A 21,976-nucleotide genomic window follows, 5' to 3' on the forward strand; every position below is an offset into this window, starting at 1 on the left:
GTTGGGTTCAGCTGCTGATGTTAGTGGCTGTATTTCCCGTAGCCTCCATAGCCTCCAGAAATGCCTCCAGAGTAGCCACCGCCGTAGCCACCACTGTAGCCACCGCTGTAGCCACCGCCGATGGCTCCTCCGTAGCCTCCACCGTAGCCTCCACCAATGCCGCCACCGTATCCGCCTCCGAGACCTCCGCCGACACCAGCTCCGCCACCCACGACCACAGGTACTGGCTGGTTGACGACGACGGGCTGTGGTACTGGTACGGGGACTGGGCTAGGGACACTCACGGGTACTGGGACTGGCCTCTGCACGGGGACAGGGTACGGCTGTGGGACGGGCACCGGTACCGGCCTGTTGACTGGCACCGTGACAGGAACCCTGACTGGTACTGGGACAGTACGCTGCACTGGTACTGGGTACGGGATGGGGACCTGCTTGGTGATGGCGATGTTGGTCACTTGAGCTCCTCCAACTGCAGAGCTGATGCCACCTCCATAACCGCCTCCATAACCACCGCCAAAGCCACCTCCATAGCCTCCCCCATAAACACCGCTGCTGCCGCCACTGCTGTAGCTGCTGGCTCCAATTCCATGGTCGATATATCCGCCTCCGCCATAGCTACCCAGGGAGCCAATCACTCCCCGTTTCTCCACCTGCTTCTCCTCGGCCAGAGCCAGTCCAAACAGTAACACGCACACCTGAAAATGACAGCAAAGGTTATCAACAGAAAAGTCCAGCTTCCACTGAATGATAGCTGTATTTTCTGAGAGAGGGACTTCAAGATTCAGTGGATAATTACTCGCACGTTCACAGCACTCATCATGCTGTTGAGCAATAATTCACAATAAAATAACCTTTTTCTGCAGGAATGTCGTCCTGTGTAACATGTAGCGAAAACTTTATCTTTAAATCTGAAAGAAGAAAAACTCACGTTGAACAACGCTCTGTAAATGTCTGTTCGGTACTAAAATTCACATTGCCCCATCTCCCAGTGTCGATTTTCTTGGTACAAATACTTTCAGTTAAATTTGTGTGTGAAATCGTGATTGTAACAATGGTTTAACGTATTATTAGATAAACAATGTTTCAGCACTGAGTTATTCATTCTGTGCAGGTAAAACGAAAGCTTCCCATAAAAATTGATTTACCCTTCGTTTATACACCAAGAACACTGTGTTGTTATAGGAAACTGGGTCACCTGGAAGGTCCCTGCCATTCTTGTGAATTTTCTCTGCTCTGGTTCCGTGTGCGATGCGATGTTTCATTTTAAATGACTCATTCAATACATAATAGTTTCACTTGCTCTGTTCTTGTGGTTGAGGTTGAAATGATCGTATGGCATTGTTGGCCTGGTGGCACCATTCGGATGCAAGTCTTATTTCAGTCGGCACTATATTGAATGACTTGCGTGACGATGATGCAGGATAAAATTAAGATATATGCACAATACCTAGTTCATGAGCGGAGAAAATCTCCAACCCGGCAGGGAATCGAACCCGGATCCGCTACCTGTGAGGCAATCACGTTACCACTCAGCTAAGCAGCGGTACCTGCTTGTTGTTAACAATGTTTGATGAAGAAATTTCAACCGAATACTTTAATAATGGAGAACAACAAAAATTCTCTTATTGATAGGAGTAAACGGTAGAATAAAGTTCACTTAGAACGTGCACTGCGTAATGTAGTCCAGCTCAAATGTCAACTGTGTTGCCTACACATTGAGCGCAGACCGAGCACTTAATGCGAGCGTGCAATGTAAACTGTTTTCCTTTTATAGAAAAACTTTTTTTTCGGTCCCGTTCGGAAACATTAACACTCGACGTAATATTCGGTTTAAATACGCTCAGTTAATGTTGTTAAAATAGATTGTATCTGCATGGTAGAGGTAGCATACTGCTATGAGCGTTGACACTCTACAAACTAAACCATACTTAACGAAACTTTGTTGATTGTTAGTGTGAGCAACTTTTGCTGCCAGTGTGAGGAAAATGTGTTTGCTTCCCCATTTTTTTACTAGATAGTATGCTGTAGACGTAAAATTTATTGGTTCAGCATCATAACACAACACTGCAAATACGCTCAAGGAACATGTAAATGAAACTCTTAATATCGGCTTTGGTATATTTCAACGGTAGTTATATGCAAATAATGATCCTCGGTAGGCTGTTACATCAATACACCGTAGTAGTAAGGAAATATAGTTTGTCAATCGGTTGAGGTTCTGATACGCCTCAATGCTTCTTTCCCTTGCTCCAGAAGTACAAATTTCACCGGCAGATGAGAATTAAGTGCATCAGAAAGTCGGAAATGATGAGATGGAAGTTTTCTCAAATTTTTTTATATGTGGGTTCACGCTGACTAATATTTACAGCGAATCTGTAATTAAGTTGGTAGATCCCAAATCTATTTACGTGTTACTCTTGCTTTATATACAGTGTTTCGTTTCATCATTAGTTGAGAAATGGATGCACATGCAGTTGCAGCAAAGACGTTACTAGGAATTATGTAAGAAAATGACGCAAGAACTTTTTTAATTCATGAACTAAGGGATCGTATGCTATATATTAACTGTAGTTATAAATACTACTATTTCACAGCCACTATATGAGCGGGATTACTGTAAGTCGGAAGGACTTCCGGAGGAGAACATGCTGTTGAGATACCACTCACCAGGATCCTCATTGCTGCTGCTGAAGGTGGTACAGGTGGAGCAGGCAATGACTGATGCCACTGTGGGGTTTCTCTGCGGCTTATATACACCGCCCACTTCCCCCGTGCGCTGGAACCCAGCGAAGTGAGACGCGCTTTCTCAGAGCTTTAATGAAATCAGCCTAGCATGATAGTGGGTATTCAAAGCGACCACCCATTCGACGCCGTCAGACGTAAACTAAATGGACATCATCGAAAACAATTTGATAAGTAAGTTTCGCAAGTAATTAGATATTTTGTTCCTTATAATCCGTCTGGATCGCATTTTTTTTTTATTCTGATGACCGGTTTCGTTTCACCCAGAACCATCTTCAGATCTGATATTTCAATTATAGGAGTAACCCGTCCAAATCCAGCAACTTCCACATGCTGCGTCATATGCTGCGTCACATGCTGCGTCACACGTGAAAGTTGCTGGATTCTCGACCATCTGAAAATGGTTCTCGATGAAATGAAATCGGTCATATGAATAAAAAAAAAATTACAGTCAAGACGGATTATAAGTAACATTATACAGTTAGTGATTGCTGCTATCCCATCAGACATTATAGTCTGTTTTTGCAAAATTAGCTCTTTATTAAGTACGTATTGCTCTACACTCCGGTGACAAAAGACATGGGTTAGTGATATGCACATATATAGATGGTACAAAAGGTACAAGGTACAAAAAGGAGTGCCGCCTACACAAGGTATAAAAGGGCTGTGCACTGTCTTTTATACTCAGGTGATTCTTGTAAAAAAGCTTCCGGCGTGATTTTGGTGGCACTGCGGGAATTAACAGATTTGAAGCGGAAAGGTAGTTGGAACTAGACGCATGGGGCATTCCATTTCGGAAGTCGTTAGGAAATACAGATTTCCGAAATCCACAGTGTCAATAGTGTGGCGAGAACACCAAAATTCAGGAACTACCTCTCACAGCAGACAATGCAGTGGCCGACGGCCTTCACTTAAAGAGCGAGAGCAGCGGCGTTTGCGTAGAGTTGTCAGTGTTAACAGACAAGCAAGACTGCGTGAAATACTGCAGAAATAAATGTGGGACGTACGACGAACGTATCAGTTGAGGCAGTGTGGTGAAATTTAGCGCTAATGGGCTATAGCAGCAAACGATCGACGCGAGTGCCTTTGCTAACAACCCGACATCACCGACAGCTCCTCTCCCTGACTGGTGTACAGATCAGTGGGCGTTAGGGGCTGGAAAACCGTGGCCTGGGCACATGAGTCCTGATCTCAGTGATTAAGATCTGATGCTAGGGTACGAGTGTGGTGCAGACCCAAACGAATCCATCGACCCAGGTTGTCAACAAGAAACTGTTGGTGGTCACTCCATAATGGTGTGGGCTTCGTTTACATGGAATGGACTGGGTCCTCTACGTGTTCGGGTACTTGGAGACCATTTGCAACCATTTATCGACTTCATGTTTCTAAACAAAAATTGGTATTTTTATGGATACAAAGTTCCATGTCACCGAACCGCTGTTGATCGTGATTGGTCTGAATAACATTCTGGACAGTTCGAGCGATTGGCTACTCAGATCGCATGAAATGAATCCCGTCGAAGATTTATGGGACATAATTGAGAAGACAGTGCGTGCACAAAATCCTTCATTGGCAACACTTCCGTAATTACGGATGGTTGTAGAGACAGCAAAAATTAATATTTTTGCAAGGTACTTTCATCGACTTATTGGGACCATGCCACTTCGAGCTGCTACAATATCGCGGACAAAGGGAGATCCGACACGACATTAGGAGGTATACTATGAGTTTTGTCGCCTCAGTGTACATCAAAACAATATTCCGGATGCTCCATTTCCTACGATTTTCTAGTGATTTCTTGTTTCCAAAACGCTCCACTAGCAAAATTATTTCGTGTTTATGTATAGTGTTAGCAGAACGCTTTGAAAGTTGATGTAGAACTATGAAATGTCACTTATATAAAGATTATGATTCTAGCAAAGCAATGTACTAAACACATGGCCTTCCACGTTAGAGGCCATTAGAAAAATATCTTCTGTTTTGAAATGACATTGGGCACCTACTAATGGCTTTTATTTGGGGGGAGGGCGGGGAGGAAAATGCATAAACGCCTATCGCAGGAATGGACTCTCAAGGAAACTTTAGTAGCTTGGCCACTTTCAACGTTATACCGGTGGAAAACGGTAAATTTCTTTTTTTAGAATTCACGTTGTGGCGGCAGTGTTGGTCGAATAGAGGAGAGAGTTGGCGTGGTTCATAGCGACTGACAGGAGGTTTTTGTTCAATTGTTGTTCAGTTTGCAGTGGACACGTGAGAAGCTCTCGTTTTGTGTTGAAGTGTATTTGTCGAATTCCCACTCGGTCATTGTTGTGTAGCGTGCTTTTCGTTTGCAATTTGCTGTGCTCCCACGCGGGCGTGTTCCCGGACGCCAATCAATTTTAAATTGGATAAATGCATTCCGAACAGCAGAGTGTGTGTCATCTGTATGAAGAGGGCCTGAGAGAAGTGTTACAACACCACAAATTGCCGAACGAGTTGGAGCAGAAGTACTGCTAACTCCGAAACGCTCAGCTCGGAAACACGCACTTCCTCTTGGCATTTCATCACGTTCTCTCCAGCGGATTCTTCATAATAAACTGAATTTTCACCCGTATAAAGTGTGCGTGGTCCAGCAATTGTCAGTACAGGATTATGAAAAACCAAGAATATCCTGTTAAGACATGCTTGCGACCGTACTCCGTGACGAAAATGTGTTCTTTTCCGATGAGGCACATTTGCACCTCAGTGGGTGTGCAATAAAACAGAATATGGGGTACTGGAGAGGCACGAATCGCAGGCGAATTCACCAGAGACCCCTGCACTCAGACGGCGTCACTGTGTGGTCTGCAGTGTCGTGAATAAGCATTATTTGCTCCTTAATTTTTCCAGGAAAATCGTCGTGCTGTATCTGTGAATTTGGATTGTTACGTAACTATAATGCATGAATTTTTCCAGCTGTCTTTCGAGGCAATGCAATTACAGGAGACCTGGTTGCAATAAGATGGTGCCACTGCACACGCAGCGGGCATTACCGTGAATTTTTGAGACAAACATTTCCTTAAAGGCTTATCTCTCGAACTGGGGATCTCATCCGGCTCGCACGATCACTGGACTTAGCCCCAGGCGAATTTTTTCTTTCGTGTTTCCTGGAGTCAAACGTTTACTGCAGCCATCGCAATAGCCTCGAGGATTTCAGAACAATATTTAGGCTGCAATTGCAAGAGTACCAGAAGACATGCTTGAAAGAATGCATGATAATTTCAGAAAACGACAGCGGCAGTGTGTGGCTTGTGAATGTAGACATTTGCCAGATATACTGTTTAACCATGTGATTAAAAACTTACATTACTGTCCAATATGAATAAAATAAAAATGTAAGTTTGTATGTGTTCGTTATTTTTTATTTCATTTCCAAATCAGCAATTTACTGCCCTCCACCCTGCATAATCTATAGTATGGAGCAATGGAATACTGCATTCTGTGGAAGTAATGAAATGTTGAGCGTTAATTTCTTTCCTTGCGAAATGTATATTGCAACTCCTTTGAAATCACTACTGCGACGACTTTGACAGTGATATAATAAGGCTAATTGGAGCTACCGCCCTTTAAAGCAAACAGGTGTAATGAGTAATGTACGTTTGCTTTTGCTTCAGTCATCGGACGCGATCTGAAAATTATATTATTCTTGAAAAACCAACTTTCCGAAGACATCTAACTTTTTTTTATTACTGTGGCCGATTTCGACAAATCTGCGCTGCCATCATATGATCTGAAAGTTACAAAACAGACATCCCAAATTTGAGCCACCTTAATTTGGAATGTTTATTTTGCTAACTTTCAGGTTCCATGATGACAGCGTGGAGTGTCGTAGCCTATCACAAACGAAAAAGGAATTGCTACAGATCCAGGCCAACTTTATTCTTCAAGAGTAACGTCATGAATAAATTGATACAAAATAGGTCCTATTTTAAGATAATTCACACAAGATTATCTAGCAAGATCTAGATAAGCGGCAGTCCTGAACGAATGAGGAATGAAAGTATTTGTATCGAGTATCAGCATAGATGAAGACTGAATCACTGGCGTTTGTCATCTAACTGACGTATTTATTTGACGTAAATAAAATTTATGATTGTCTCCTACGGAATGTACTACCTGCTGTGTAACAAATCAGTTTAAAAAAGCGTCGTTATGTTATTTACATGTGCGCTTTATTAATATACGCTTTCTGGCAGTCTCTTCATGATATACAATTTCACTTTCTACTTGATCACGTTAGGTAAAATGTACAGCGTCTGATTTCAGCAAGGCCTTAACAGCTTCATTTTAGTAAGTAAAATGTAACTAGTATTAGCTGGGGACCGACATATCCATCAGTTTTACTATCACTTTCGGGAAACCAGATTTTATAGTCTTGCAAGTAAGTAGGTTTCCTGTAAAACCTATTGTAGACACATTCGTTTTCATTTAATACGCTGTGTACACACTGGTACATGTACCTCTTCAATTAATTTGCGTATGGAGAGAAGAAAATTACCCCTTGCCCTGGACGCTCTTAACACTACATATTCTAAATTGCCCCTACGCGCGATGTACAATGAAAGCGCTAGAAGTCCCTCAAATCTACTCGGAATACCGTTTCTGTAAATGTTTTCGCTTGTGGTTTGTTGTAAGAACAGCGACTAACTTACACATTCGCGCGTTCCCTAGAATTTTTCTTACACTTCCGTATGCTCTACATTGACCCGATAGAATAGAAGCAACACGCCCCTGACTTCCTTCTACGTCAGATGTCACACCTGCTTGATAAAGATACAAAATAAAAGCAGCCGTACACTAGAATGTGCTTGATTAAGGTCACGTTTAGGGTCAGCCTAACACAGAGACTGCATTTATTACGTAATCCTCCCGGAAAATCTGTTTTCCACTCGCTTGTTTTACTACTGATTTTGTGTACTCCTTTTACTTTTCATATTATTACTCTGAGTTATTTAGGAGTCAGTTCCTAAGTGCTGTCTGAGACGCACCAGCAAAGCAGCTTGTAACACATGTAGGTTTTTCCGTGTTTTTCTGAGATGTAATTCTTATATTCCATGCGTGTTTTTGTATTGAAGCGATGTAATCTCGCGCTTAGTAAAAGTAAAGTGTAAACTTCGGTTACACGGTAAATCAGTCAAATATTAAGTCAGTAAATTTAAGTAAATACCAAAGAATTACAGTTGCAAACAACTTAAATTGGCAAGAACACTTAGAAAAGATTGTGGGGAAAATCGAAGCAAAAACTCCGTCTTATTCTCCGAACACTTAGAAAATGCAGTAGGTATGCTAAAGAGACTGCCTACACTTTTCTTGTTCGTTCTTTTTTGTACTACTGCTGCGCGGCGTGGAATCCTTACCAGACAGAATTAACGGAGTACATCGAGAAAGTTCAAAGACCTTCTTTTGTATCACTGAGAAACAGGGGAGAGAGTACGACGGACATGACCAGGATTTGGAGTGGAAATCATTAAAACAAGGGCGTTTTCGTTGCGGCGAGGTCTTCTCACGAAATTTCAATCACCAACTTCCTACTTCGAATGCGAAAACATCTTGTTAGTGCCAACCTACATTGGGAGAAGCGATATCATAATAAAATAAGTGAAAGATAAAGGTATTCGCTTTTTCGGCGAACTGTTCTGTAGTGGAGTAATGGAGAGGTATTGTGAAGGTGGTTAGATGAACCCTCAGCGAGTCACTTGCAGATGTGGTCGTAGATGTAGATTTGCACAGTCTGTAGTACAGTTGTCATTTCTTTTCAGCGGTCAGCTACATAGCTGTTTAAGACGACATTTCAAGAAGGTTGAAAGATACATGTTTACCTTTCTGTTTGTGTTTTTATAGTTAACTCTTGATTTAGCAGTAGTTAGGATGTGTCCATGCTTGAGCGGGCGCAGAAGAATCTGGTCGCAGTAAAAAAAAAAAAAAAAAAAAAATGTTCAAATGTGTGTGAATTCCTAAGGGACAAAACTGCTAAGGTCATCTGTCCCTGCACTTACACAGTACTTAATCTAACTTAAACTAACTTATGCTAAGAACAACACACACACCCATGCCCGAGCGAGGACTCATGCCTCCGGCGGGCGCGGTCGACTCAATCCGTCATTGGAGCCTCAAACCTTGCGGCCACTCCGTGCGTTCACGAAAAAACGAAGATGCTTTTGGACACTGTCAGGCATCGGTAGACTGTTACTTCCAGGCGTAGCGGTGGCGGAGAATCTAGCACGTCGCATGGGATCTCTCAGGTATCGGTTGTTTCGCCTACAGAGTTTGCTGGCGAGACAGCGGTGGTTGTACCCTTACTGCACGGAGAGTGGCGGTTGGTACCAAGTTCAAGTCAATAGAGGCAGAGAAGCAATGTGGAGACTGTCCGTCTGGCCTCGCCCATTCGCCATGTGAGGGGACAGGTAGCCTCTCGTACAGCAGGGTCCGACCAGGCACATAGGGTGACAGGTTTCCTAGTTATGATGAGCTCCAAAGTTAGGTACATTATAAACCCCGTTAGAGAACAGTCATTGCTGCACAGATCTGGACCTGAGTTGTGGGACAGAAACCTGTAGGATTCCCCCTGGATATGTCAGAAGTGCACTGCACGAAGCAGCTACTCACGGAGCAGAGTACTTGCTTAACTTCTTTTACGCTAGGCAGAAATTTGAGGTCCTTTGATGAACGCTTGCCAATCAGTACGCAGAGCAAAACCAGAACGTGTAATAAGGACTCTTGGAGTGACAAAATTTTAACAGTAATTTCTCGATGCATAACCCTCTAAGTATAAGTAACAAAGTTTCTGAACTTAACGCCCTTTAGGAAAGTGTTCACTCTCACATTATACTCGAAACAGAGTGTTGGCTGAAACCCGAGGAAAAAAGCTCTGAAATATTGAACGATGCATGGGAAGTATATCGAAAAGACAGGTTAGTTGCCATAGGAGCTGCCAAAACTATTGTGTCTGTTGAGTCGAAACTGAATGTGTGTAACAGCTCTGCGTAAACTCAAGTTAATTTCCGGATAATATCCAGATCATGCAGTATTAGCTGTCGGCCAGGTTAAGCTACCGAGTGTAGACTGGGACTTTGTGGGCGCATTTATGCAGATAGTACGCATTATGTAGTAAATTTGAACACTTTTCCAGAAACTGCCTTGAGCGGCTAATTTGGCAGCCCTGACGCCTTGGAAATATTTCTTCCATCTTCATTACCTTGGGCACCGTTGTGATGACTAAACATTTCGTATTATGAAGTTTTCTTTGTGTCCCTCAGAAATATAAGGTTTATATGATGCTGTGCAATAAAGATCTCGTAAAAACACCTTCTTCCTTATTTTCTAAAATCGTGTTTCACCAGTTCGTTTGCCTTTTGGGAATGATATGATTGAGGGCACGTATTACACCCGATTTTTTTATTAGATTTTGCTGTTATTTCGTAGATAATTATAGGGGATACTTAATAGGTCTGCATAGTATGTTTAGTTCAAAAGTAAGTAATAAGCAACATCAGCCTAATAATAATATCGATTATGTTTTATAGTGCGGAAAATGATGCATTATCTTCGCTCCCCACATATAAAGGTACTCGCTAAGATGAAACATTACTGAAAAATTTACAAAAGCGACAGGAGCCGTTTCTCAGATTGAAATGATAACACCTTTCACGTATGCTAGAGTTGGAGATACAGTTATAATACTTGTCAAAAATCACAGACAATGTAGACATGTAAATATTTAATTTTAGAGAGCACTGTGTCTTACAGTGAGTGTAGGCCTAAGTGATGGAATTAATTACATTCTTCCAGTACCTGGAGTAATTCAGTCTGCCAATCTGTTTATGTGCTCACCGTCTTATTGTAGTATGTTAGCGAAAATATGTTTCGATCTTTATAAGCTCAGTCATTGTAGTTTTGCTACATTATCTGATTTAACCCATATATGAAATGTCTTTTTAGAATGTTATTTGTTAGCCACTTGTGTCTAGGAATGAAAAATAGTGTTGAGACACATACTTCGGGGAGTACACCCAGGTATGTGTACTCCAGAAGATGTATGCCTCAGAGCTATTATCATTCCAATAAACAGGGTGGTCCACTTATATTGACTGGGCCAAATATCATGGGAAATTAGCATCAAACGAAAGAAAGGAAAGAACAAATCTGTTCGAGCTTGACAGGGGAAAACAGATGGCGCTCTTGATGGTCCAATAGATGGCGCAGCCAAAGGTCAAATTGATAGAAATTGCATTTTTTTAAATAGATAAATAGGTAAACCCATCTTAATTTTTCCCTGCCTACACTCTCTCTGCCTCACTTCTCTCCCCCGAGTCCTTTTGCATTCGCCTCCTCTGCCTTTCCCCTCTCACACCTGCCCTGACCCCTCTTATGAGTCCCTCCATCGGTTCCCCCAATTCGTTTTTCCTCTCTACCCCACTTTCCTTTCCCCCTCATCTGTCCCGGTCCCCCCATCAGCCCTTGGCTCTGGTGTGTCATCTTCATGTCAACGTTTTAACCCAGACTTTCAAGTGAGTGGTACGTGTGTCTTTTCAGAAGTGTTGCAAACGGACATCTGGGTGTCATTTTTATATTTGTTGCGAACAGAAAGCAGACTGTAGCCGTGTTTTTTTAATTACCTGTCTTCTATTTTACCTGTCTCTTTCCTATGTATTTTACTAACATCGCCAACCCTTTGTTTTACGCTTTCATTTCCATAATTTTCCACAATTTTACAATATAAGTTAGTCATCTTTTTTATCACCTGCCTTTATTGTCTATTATATTCTTCTTATGTTTTAAAAATTCAGTATGTGGAAGAGCTGTGCACTAATTGCTGCCAGCCCGCCCACTTTGGGGTGACTCGAAACTCAATAAAGGAAAAAAAGCCCTTGTCATGTCATAATAGTTACGCGGAAGACATAATCTGGCTAAAATGGAACGTTTAACAATTGCATGAAAGGTAGATATGGCGTTTAGATATGGCTATTTTAATGAAAATGCCCAACAAGTTTGTGGTATGTATGTTGATCTTTATCCTGACCGACAGCATCCAAGAGTCCAGACCTCTCTTCGATAGTATTTAATGAAATCAGAAGTGTTCAGCCAAAGAAGGAGACACAACCAAAAACTGCAACCAATGAAGACAGCCAAATAAGTGTTTTAGCTGTAGTTGAGGCTAACCAGTACATCAGTAGCAGAAAAATTGAGGGGGAATCGGGAATTTCAAAAACCTGGGTTTTGAGAATTCAACATGATTATACATTTCTCCCTTGCATATTTCTATGCACCAGGAATTGCATGGCAATGATTTTGAGCGTCGCATAAAAGTTTGCCGCTGGGCATTAAAAAATTACAAGACGGAAACAGATTTTCCTCAAGAGTTCTATACAGTGACGAAGCGTCATTCACAAACAGAGGTAACGTAAACCGCCTTAATATGCACTTTCGGCAACGGAAATTCCACAATGGCTAGAGGAAGTTGATCATTAGCGACCCTGGCTGATTAATATGTGGTGTGGACATCTAATTGGCCCTTACTTTGTCGATGGCAATCAAAATGGTACGATGTATGACGATTCCTTAATCAATGTCTTACCGATTCTAATACAAGATGTTTCACTTCATGAGAGAATGGCGATGTACCTTCAATACGATGGATGTTCGACACATAGCATTCGTGTAGCCGAAGCGGTATTAAATAGAATATTTAACGACAGGTGGATTGGTCGTAGAGGCACCATACCATGGCCTGCACGTTCGCCGGACCTAACGTCTCCTGACGTCTTTCTATAAGATATTTGCTATCGTGATTCACCGACGACGCCTGGAAACACGCGTCAGCTTATTGTCAATGCATCTACGACAATTACGGATGGCGATCTACTCGCTGTTGAGAGGAATTTCGTTACGCGCATTTATAAATGCATTGAAGTTGAGGAACATTATTTTGAGCATTTATTACATTAATGAGGTTATTACGGTTACTCACGCAATTAACAGCATGCGTTCCCATAATTTATGATAAGGTCACAAACGTAAATGTATCACATTGGTACAACAGAAATAAAGTCCAAACACAACTAGTTTTAATTAAAAAAAACCACATTGTTACTAACTGTGCATCTAAATGGGTGAGCAATATTATAAGTGTTGGAAGATTACAGCGCCATCCATAACAAAGCGAAACAAACGTTCCAAATCAAATATTCATATTTATTTATGTACTATACGAATATATAATAAAAATGGGACTATCTATTTAAAATAATGCAGTTTCTATCAATTTGACCTACGGCAGGGTCACTTAGTGGGCCATCCATAGCGCCGTCAATTGTTTTCCTCCTTCACGCTCGTACAGAATTGTGTTTATTTTTTCCATTGATGCTAATTTCGTGAGATAGTTGATGGTTTCACAAGCAATGGACCATCCTGTATATACAGGCTGAGTCACTAACTATTGCCACCAAGAGTAATTCAGAACGCATGATAGGAGCTGAAAAGTTTGTCAGACAAAAGTTGCATGTGACAATGGGGGCCATAATCTGACGTTGGTTTTTTGTTGCTAGGTGGGGTCGTTTCAAAGATATGAAGGTCAACTTTGATTTTTTTTAATGGGATGCTACATTTTGCTACTTATTTTCTGACAGCGACTGTCGAGACGAATCCATTGATGCCTAACACTGAGGTCTTTGAAGGTCAACGTAGGTCAAAAGGATGGCATGAACGTCCATTTACAGAAGGTCTTCGAAGTGATTCCCATTGGTATCAATGCATTGCTGCAATCTTCTTGTCATGGATTGAGTGGTATTCCTTGGCACTTAGCGAGCCACATGTGCCGACAATTCTCTCCCGCATATCTTCAGGTGTACTTGGAACGTCTTTATAAACAGTGTATTTTACGAATTCACAGAAGAAACATACTGAAGCGCCATTTCTGGTTGAATGAGCCCGTCACGGCACATCTCCTCAAGGTCCAATCGAACGATTTGGGAATTGTCTCTACAACTCATTTCTAGCCATCTGCGAAAAATGTACCGGACACCCATCTTGTTGATACCACATTCTGTTCCTTGTTCCTATAGGTATTTCTTCCAATAACAGACCTAAAGTTCCTTGCACGAACGTGGTGTACGTCCTATCATTAAGATTTCCTTCGATGAAATAGGGGCCTACAATTCTGTCCTCCAGAGACGTACACCATACATTCTCCGAACACGGGTTTTGGTGTGCAACATGCCGCAGCCAATATGGATTTTCAGTTGCCCAATAATACATGTTATGCAAATTAACATTTCCATGGCTCGTGAATGTAGCTTTGTCAGCAAATAAAATCTAATTAAAAAGGTGCCATCCCTCTGAATCTGAAGTTGAACCCATCGGCAGAATTCAATGCGACCTATACAGTCCATACCAGTTAATTCTTGGTGGAGACTGATATGGTTTAGATGATATTTATGGCGATGCAGAACATGAACAAGACTACTTATGCCAGATTCCCTTGCGATCTGACGCGAAATGAAGGATCTCGAACCACAGTGGCAAGAGCACCAATTTCGGTTTCCTCGTTACTAACTTTCCTTTGCCGGGTATGTTTCCGATGCATTAAAGACTCAGTTGTTCGTAATTTATCATATACGTATTTAAATGTACGACATGTAGGGTAAGTACGTTCAGGATATCTTTCAGCGTATAAGCCTCTAGCTCTCACTGAATTCCGTTGGCAGTCTCCATAAATGAGAAGCATATCGACTTGTTCTTCGAAGATATATATCATTCACATTCGCCTGATTCGACGACACTAGTCTTACCATTCCTATTAGTGTTGTATTGCGAAAGTGTCGCCATTTACATGTCAATTGCACATTGGATGGATACGCCGTATTCGGGGAACATTTACTATTTGCACGATATAAGAGACAATTGTCAGAGCATGTGCTTCCTCCCTAAGTGCTGAAGTGATAAGGAATGCCACTCAATCCTTGATAGGAAGATTGCACCACTACATTGATGTCAATGGTCCTGACTTCGAACACCTTCTGTAAATGAAAGTTCATGCCACCTTTTTGACCTTCGTTGACCTTAAGAGACCTTACTGTTACACATCATTGGATTAGTTTCGATAGCCGCTATCGGAGAATAATTACCAAACTATAGAATCTCGATTTAAAAAAAAAAAAAAAAGTTGACCATATCTCTGACACGGTCCCACCTAACAACAAAAACCACTGCAATGTCTGTGCCATGTGGTCATCGCCGCCGTTGGTAGCGCAGTGTTCCTGTGTACAAGTCATTTATCCAATAGACATTGATCTTGCTGGCCAATTCAATAAGCAGCTGCTTATTGGTGGTCCAAAGTCTTTCGTGTACTAAGAATGCTCTACCAGCTGTCTTTGGAGGCTGTACATGGTTGGCCGTGGCTGTTTTCTAGGGCAAGCATGCAGATTATGGTGGCCTTGAAGCTTTTCCTGATGCAAACATTTTGGCTTGGAAGACGTGGAGTATAGCGGGGAGTACAGGCCTACTGGCTAAGGTTCCCTATGGTACAGTGGTTCCAGACAAGCCTTTTACTTTGTTTACGAGAAGAAATAAGTGGCTGAATGCTGACGAATACCTCTTTATTTGAGCCAAAGTACGCAATAACAATTGTAAAATAAAGATTGCTGATGACTGTATGTTGTATTATTGACAGTAAAAATTCTTTATCTCATTTCCTAATTCCTTAACTTTATATATATATTACAGACAACAAAAATTCCTTATCTCATTTCCTAATTCCTTATCTTAAAAAAAAACATTCACTTATGTACGCTTTTAACTTATGGTTACGCGCCAGGCGTAGTGTGACCTTGAGGCAGCTGTTTTGTCTGATCATGAGGCACTTGGCTACCTAAAGAGAGTGGATTTAGCTTATGGCACGGATTTGGCATTGTGGTGCCTCTGGTATTATGGCCCCCATTGTCCCATGCAAAATTAGTCCCACAAACTTTACAGCTACAATCACATTTTCGGAGTTATGTGGGCGGGTGTTTCATATTTTAGAGAACGTTTAGGGTAAAAACTTCTGAACATTGTGCAAAACATTCACATTGTTGGGATACTATAAGGGGTGTCCACGCCCGGGTTCCCCGGTTCGATTCCCGGCGGGGTCAGGGATTTTCTCTACCTCGTGGTGACTGGGTGTTGTGTGATGTCCTTAGGTTAGTTAGGTTTAAGTAGTTCTAAGTTCTAGGGGACTGATGCCCATAGATGTTAAGTCCCATAGTGCTCAGAGCCATTTGAACCAACTGACTAATGGGGGCGACATGTTAATGGGTGCTAGAATACTAAATTGTGATCAGTCGTTTCGTTTTAATGGCCACTGTTGTTCCAAAAAATGAGGTGTGGCTCGTTGGATTTTGAATGTCACCATAGATATGGCGGGCGAGGCTTGTTGCGGGATTATGATGACTTCACTAATAAAGTGGTTGTGGCTTGTGACGTTGTAATGGTTGAACTTAGAAGCTGTTTCACTATGAATTTTGTTTGACAAACTGTACAGTAGATTAGGTTCTTTTTTTCCTTAAATTATTAACAACTTTAGTACATTAAAAATATTTTACAAACACTGCAAAATTTGATTGTTTCTTATTGTTGTCTCGTGTTGTCCTGCTGGCCTCGCAAGACGATGCTTCGAACGGTGTCACGGCGGCGCTGTTGACTATTGCTACAAAAATGCAAACAAATGAAAAGGTTTTTTGTTCCAAAATATATATTTAGAACGTCTTTACTCATGCTTGATTTTACACGTGTTAATTAAAGTTATTACGCTTGGCCAGTAGTGTATATTCAGCGAACAAGAAATAATACTTTGTGAAGCATAAAAATTCACTCACTAATACCTGAAGATATTTTTGCAAAGTGAGTAGTAATTACTTCATGAGAAAATTCTTCTTTAAGCGTTAACAGTAATCATTTAAAACTGAAGACGGCGAATGGTTTCTGTGACGACATTTTCGATTAGTAGGGTTCCATTTAATGCGATTTAATTTGAGAAGATTCACAATATACCCTATAATAGGGCGTACGACGTTTAGATACCAGTTACTAATATGAGAAGCATAACTAAAAGTATAAATTTTAAGTATATAGCAAATTCGAGTCCCAGACCATATAGAACTTGTCGTGCCATTAAAATTGTATGGTCCACAGGCATGATAGAGGATGATGTACTAATACGACATACGAATATGCTATTGCAAAAGTGAAAATCGGTTGGGATATTCGGATGATCTGTAACTGCTGTTCTTTTGGTTTTTTGGTCACTAACAATTTCAAGCTAGCAACTGGTAACGTGCATCGTTAAATTGTCTTGAAACACAAATTGTCTTGATACACAAAACCTTTTTAAGATGTGTCGCTTGAAAATAACCTAAGTCTGAACGGAAAGACTTAATGCTTTCAGCTGTTGCGAACTTTACCCCTGATTCCTTTCTCATGGATTAAATAACTACCAACAGTGTTAACAGCTAATGCATGTATTGCACTGTATCGCTGCAGACTATACCATTATTCTGTAGCAACCAATTAGCACATGAGCTAGTACAGGGTGGACACGTACCTGAGAGGACACGTAAGAGAAACGAGTGATCGTGGGACAGAGAAAATTTGTGGAAACATTTGTGGAAACATGCCGAAGAGACATAATGAACGAACTACTCAAACACATTTTAACTTTCACTTGACAGTATATTTTGTTAACTGCGTAATATGTCTACGTTCTAGTTACTAATGTCGCCCAGTGTGAGCACCATCTTCATCCACGACAGCCTTAAAGTGCACTAGAGGTGTCTCTAGTGCTGCCCGAAACATCTGAGGTAGGCTGGAATCCTCAGTTGTTGTGACAAAACTCATACACTACTTGAAAATCACAAATTGCGTCAAGCATTTTTAGGCTGTGGAAACAGTAAGTTATTCAGCAGTTTCTAGCGCAATCGGCCGTCGGTCTCCCCCAGGAGTAATTTCCAAATCACCAGTTAATTCCAACATCTGTATCATTCTCTTCAAGCGCAGTGCTGAAAGAGTACCTCTCTGTGTTCCTTTAAAGCGAAGGTGCTCGCGAAGAGCACCAGTGCCATATCTGTTGCTTTCGTACAACAGCTTTATGCGTAAAGGTCTGCTCTCGTTGTCGAGACCCATGTTGACTGTCTGCGACAGTAATGCGCACGGATGCTTGTGCCTCAGCCACACCTCGCCTTGCCTGTACCGGTCTCTAACGGCAGGTCGTGACACTAACACCACGAGCAACGCATCCGAGCATCGTTTCTATACAATTAGGTAACCATACGGTAAGTAGTTTTCCGTCTAGACTGACTCAATAAACGAAAGTTTAATTAAAACAACACTGTATATCATCCCTTTTACTTCGTTATTTATTGTGTCGGCCTACGAGTTAACGATTGTTATCTTGCCGGTCGCTGTTGCCAAGCGGTTCTAGGCGCTTGAGTCCGGAACTGCGCTGCTGCTACGGTCGCAGTTTCGAATCCTGCCGCGGGCATGGATGTGTGTGTTGTCCTTAAGTTAGTTACGTTTAAGCAGGTCTAAGTGTAGAGGACTGATGACCTCAGATGTTACGTCCCATAGTGCTTACATCTATTTGAACCATTTGATTGGTATCTTAAGGCGTTACAGGTGTTTGCAGATACATACCAACAAATTCCGATTGAAACTTCCTGTGGACAATTTCTTGCTCTTCTACCTCGTAATTCTGTTTCCTCGTGATTCTTTACAGCATTATTGCAATTCATACATTTAGAAATCTGCTACATGTTTGCTCTTATCCTCTATAATTTTTTCATGTTATTTATCTAGATATACTAAGATCTTAGGTCAGTGTAAATAAGAGTGAGATACACAGATAAACCTCCAAAACGGAGAGTGGCATAATATAGTTAATTACATGAATAATCCCTATTTCTAGATACTCTGACATGGTAACATTATTATCTTAGGGTCTGTGACTGAATGGTTATGAAGTATTATGAAAGATCCTTCCAACACTTACCTGTATTTGAGTACTTAACACGTTCATGAAGTTATATTGCTTGTGCGAAATCCAGGTGATGTTATGGTATAGGACAGTCAAATTTTATTTTGATAGCACCAATACTGACAAGTTGCTGCACTTGTTTTTGAGATTGACACAAAAATGGATGTGAGCACTATGCGACTCAACTTCTGAGGTCATCTGTCCCCTAGAACGTAGAACTAATTAAACCTAACCAACCTAAAGACATCACACACATCCATTCCCGAGGCAGGATTCGAACCTGCGACCGTAGCAGTCACGCTGCTCCAGACTGAAGCGAATAGAACCGCACGGCCACACCGGCAGGTAGAGATCCTTCAGAGAATGAAAGCCGTTTGTGGTGATTGTGTTGATGTGAGTACTGTGCATCATTGGGCGAGTAAGTTGTTGAGGCGGCAACACCTGACCTGCATGACAAGCAAAGAGCTGGAAGTCGTTTGACAGAAACCACAAAGTTCAACAAGTAAAATGTTGACAGATTGATTCAGGACGCTCCTTGTATTACTCAGAGAGAAATTACATGCACAATCGGCATTTCACAAGAACGTGTGCGTCACATTATTGCTTTGCTTGGCTGTCGAAAGATCTGTGCGCGATGGGTACTCCACATGCTGACTCCTGAAATGAAAGTACACGGCATCCTCGATACTGCCCAGATTTAGCACCATCTGATTTCCATCTGTTCCCGATAATGAGAAACGACCAGCGGGACATAACTATGCTTCTGATGAAGACATTGAGAGAAGTGTGCGACTAGGAGCTGAAACAGAGTGTCAAGTCCTTTCATGACAGCTTCAGAAAACTTGTTCATCGTTGGCACAAATGTATCCAATTGAGTGGTGAGTATATGGAAAAGTGAAGATTGGTAATCAAAGTTCACATGATTATTTCTGCATTTGATTTATCAAAATATTCCCATCCAATACAAATTAACGGTGGTGGAAGCACTCCTTTTCATTCAACCCTTCTAGGTTACAAACTAGAATTTTGTATTCTCGTGTCAAAATGCTCTCAGTTAACACTGAGAGAAAATAGGACTCGGATTATGAAAGACAAAACAAATGTCCTGCACTGACCACGGACATTACGACAGCAAATGATGATTAACACTGAACAAAATACCTAGTATAAACCTGGGATCATTTTTATTGGTGCTAATAATTAACGAGATATGTATCTCAGAAATGCATTTTATTTGCTGCTGTTGTTGCAAAACATTGTAAGAAATGTACAATGAATCTCTGGTGGCATGTTTCGTCTAAGGTGTTGGGTTCATCAGCTGATGTTAGTGGCCGTATTTCCCGTAGCCCCCATAGCCTCCAGCAATGCCTCCGGAGTAGCCACCGCTGTAACCACCGCCGATGGCTCCTCCGTAGCCTCCTCCATAGCCTCCACCAATGCCGCCGCCGTAGCCGCCTCTGAGCCCTCCGCCGACACCAGCTCCTCCTCCCACGACGACAGGTACCGGCTGGTTGACGACGACTGGCTGTGGTACTGGTACGGGGACTGGGCTAGGGACGCTCACGGGTACTGGGACTGGCCTCTGCACGGGGACAGGGTACGGCTGTGGGACGGGCACCGGTACCGGCCTGTTGACTGGCACCGTGACAGGAACCCTGACTGGTACTGGGACAGTACGCTGCACTGGTACTGGGTACGGGACGGGGACCTGCTTGGTGATGGCGATGTTGGTCACTTGAGCTCCTCCAACTGCAGAGCTGATGCCACCTCCATAGCCGCCTCCATAACCACCACCAAAGCCGCCCCCATAGCCGCCCCCATAACCACCGCTGCTGCCGCCACTGCTGTAGCTGCTGGCTCCGATTCCGTGGTCGATATATCCGCCTCCGCCATAGCTACCCAGGGAACCTACCACTCCCCGTTTCTCCACCTGCTTCTCCTCGGCCAGAGCCAGTCCAAAGAGTAACACGCACACCTGAAAATGAAAGTGAAGGTTATCAGCAGCAAAGTCCAGCCTCCAATGAATGAGAGCTATATTTTCTGTGAGAGGCACTTTGAGATTTAGTGGATAATTACTTGCACATTGACAGCACTCATCATCCTGTTGAGTAATACTTCTTAATAATAGGAACTGTTTTTGTGCAATAATATCGTCCTGTGCAACACGTTGCGAGAACTACATCTCTAAATGTGAATGAAGTATAACTCACGTCAAACAACGCTCTATAAAGGTCTGTTCGGCACGAACATTCACATTGCCGTAACTGCCATTTTCGATATTCTTAGTACAAACGCTTGCAGATAAATTTGTGTGTGAAAACGTGTTTATAACAACGGTTTAATATATATTATTAGATAAATAATACTTCAGTACTGAGTTATTCATTCTGTGCAGGTAAAATGAAAGCTTCCCATAAAAATGGATTTACCTTTCGTTTATACACTACGAACACCGTCTAACACATAGGAAAGTGGCTCACCACGAAGGTCCCTGCAATTCTTGTGAATTTTCTCTGTTCTGTTTCCTTGTGCGATGCGATGTTTCATTTTATATGACTCATTCAATGCATAATAGTTTCACTTACTTCTTAGAATAGAAAGGCTTGCAAAATGTACTATAAAGACTACAAGTTTGTGTAGTTGGATATGATAAAAGGACTCAAGAAAATACCAAGTAGAAAGTAACTTGTGTCCCATGGAAATAATAAAGGTGCTCTATAACTGTGAAACAGAAACAAAGTGAATGAACCTTGCTCTGTTCTTGTGGTTGATGTTGAAATGATCGTATGTCATTTTTGGCCCAGAGGCCCAGTTCAGGTTCGGCAGCTAAGTGCAAGTCTTATTTCAGTCGGCGCCACAATGGGCAATTTGTTTGCCGATGGTGAGGATGAAATGATGAGGACAACACACACCCAGTCCCGGCTGGGAATCGAACCCGGTCCCGCTGCCTGGGATGCAAGCAGCTTACCACGCAGGAAAACAAGCGGACGTGGTTGATGTCAACAATATTTAATGTAGAAATTTCACAGTAGACTTTAATAATGGAGGACAAGAAAAACTTTCATAACAGGAGTAAACAGCAGGTGCAGAACGTGCACTGCGAAATGTAATCCAGCGCAAACGTCAACTGTGTTGCCTACACATTGAGCGCAGTCCGAGCACTTAATGCAAGCGTGCACTGTAAACTGCTTTTCCTTAATAGAATAACATTTT

General features: G+C 42.0%; 1 protein-coding gene across 31 annotated transcripts in view; it reads right to left on the minus strand.

The window, feature by feature from the left end:
- LOC126336460 (uncharacterized) overlaps nucleotides 1-21,976 on the minus strand; it is a 231,731-nt gene that overhangs the window by 90,536 nt on the left and 119,219 nt on the right. For 6 of the 31 annotated variants that reach the window (XM_050000184.1, XM_050000183.1, XM_050000186.1 and 3 more), the window contains one exon: nucleotides 185-428. The exons of 19 other annotated variants lie outside the window; for them this stretch is intronic. In XM_050000184.1, the coding sequence (XP_049856141.1) occupies nucleotides 185-428 (244 nt within the window). Of the gene's footprint in view, nucleotides 1-184; nucleotides 488-20,471; nucleotides 20,739-21,976 lie in introns of all 31 variants that reach the window. 6 more of the 31 variants (XM_050000196.1, XM_050000199.1, XM_050000185.1 and 3 more) reach the window with 4 other exon arrangements.

This window comes from Schistocerca gregaria, chromosome 2 (genome assembly GCF_023897955.1).
Source record: "Schistocerca gregaria isolate iqSchGreg1 chromosome 2, iqSchGreg1.2, whole genome shotgun sequence".
Lineage (NCBI taxonomy): Eukaryota > Metazoa > Arthropoda > Insecta > Orthoptera > Acrididae > Schistocerca > Schistocerca gregaria.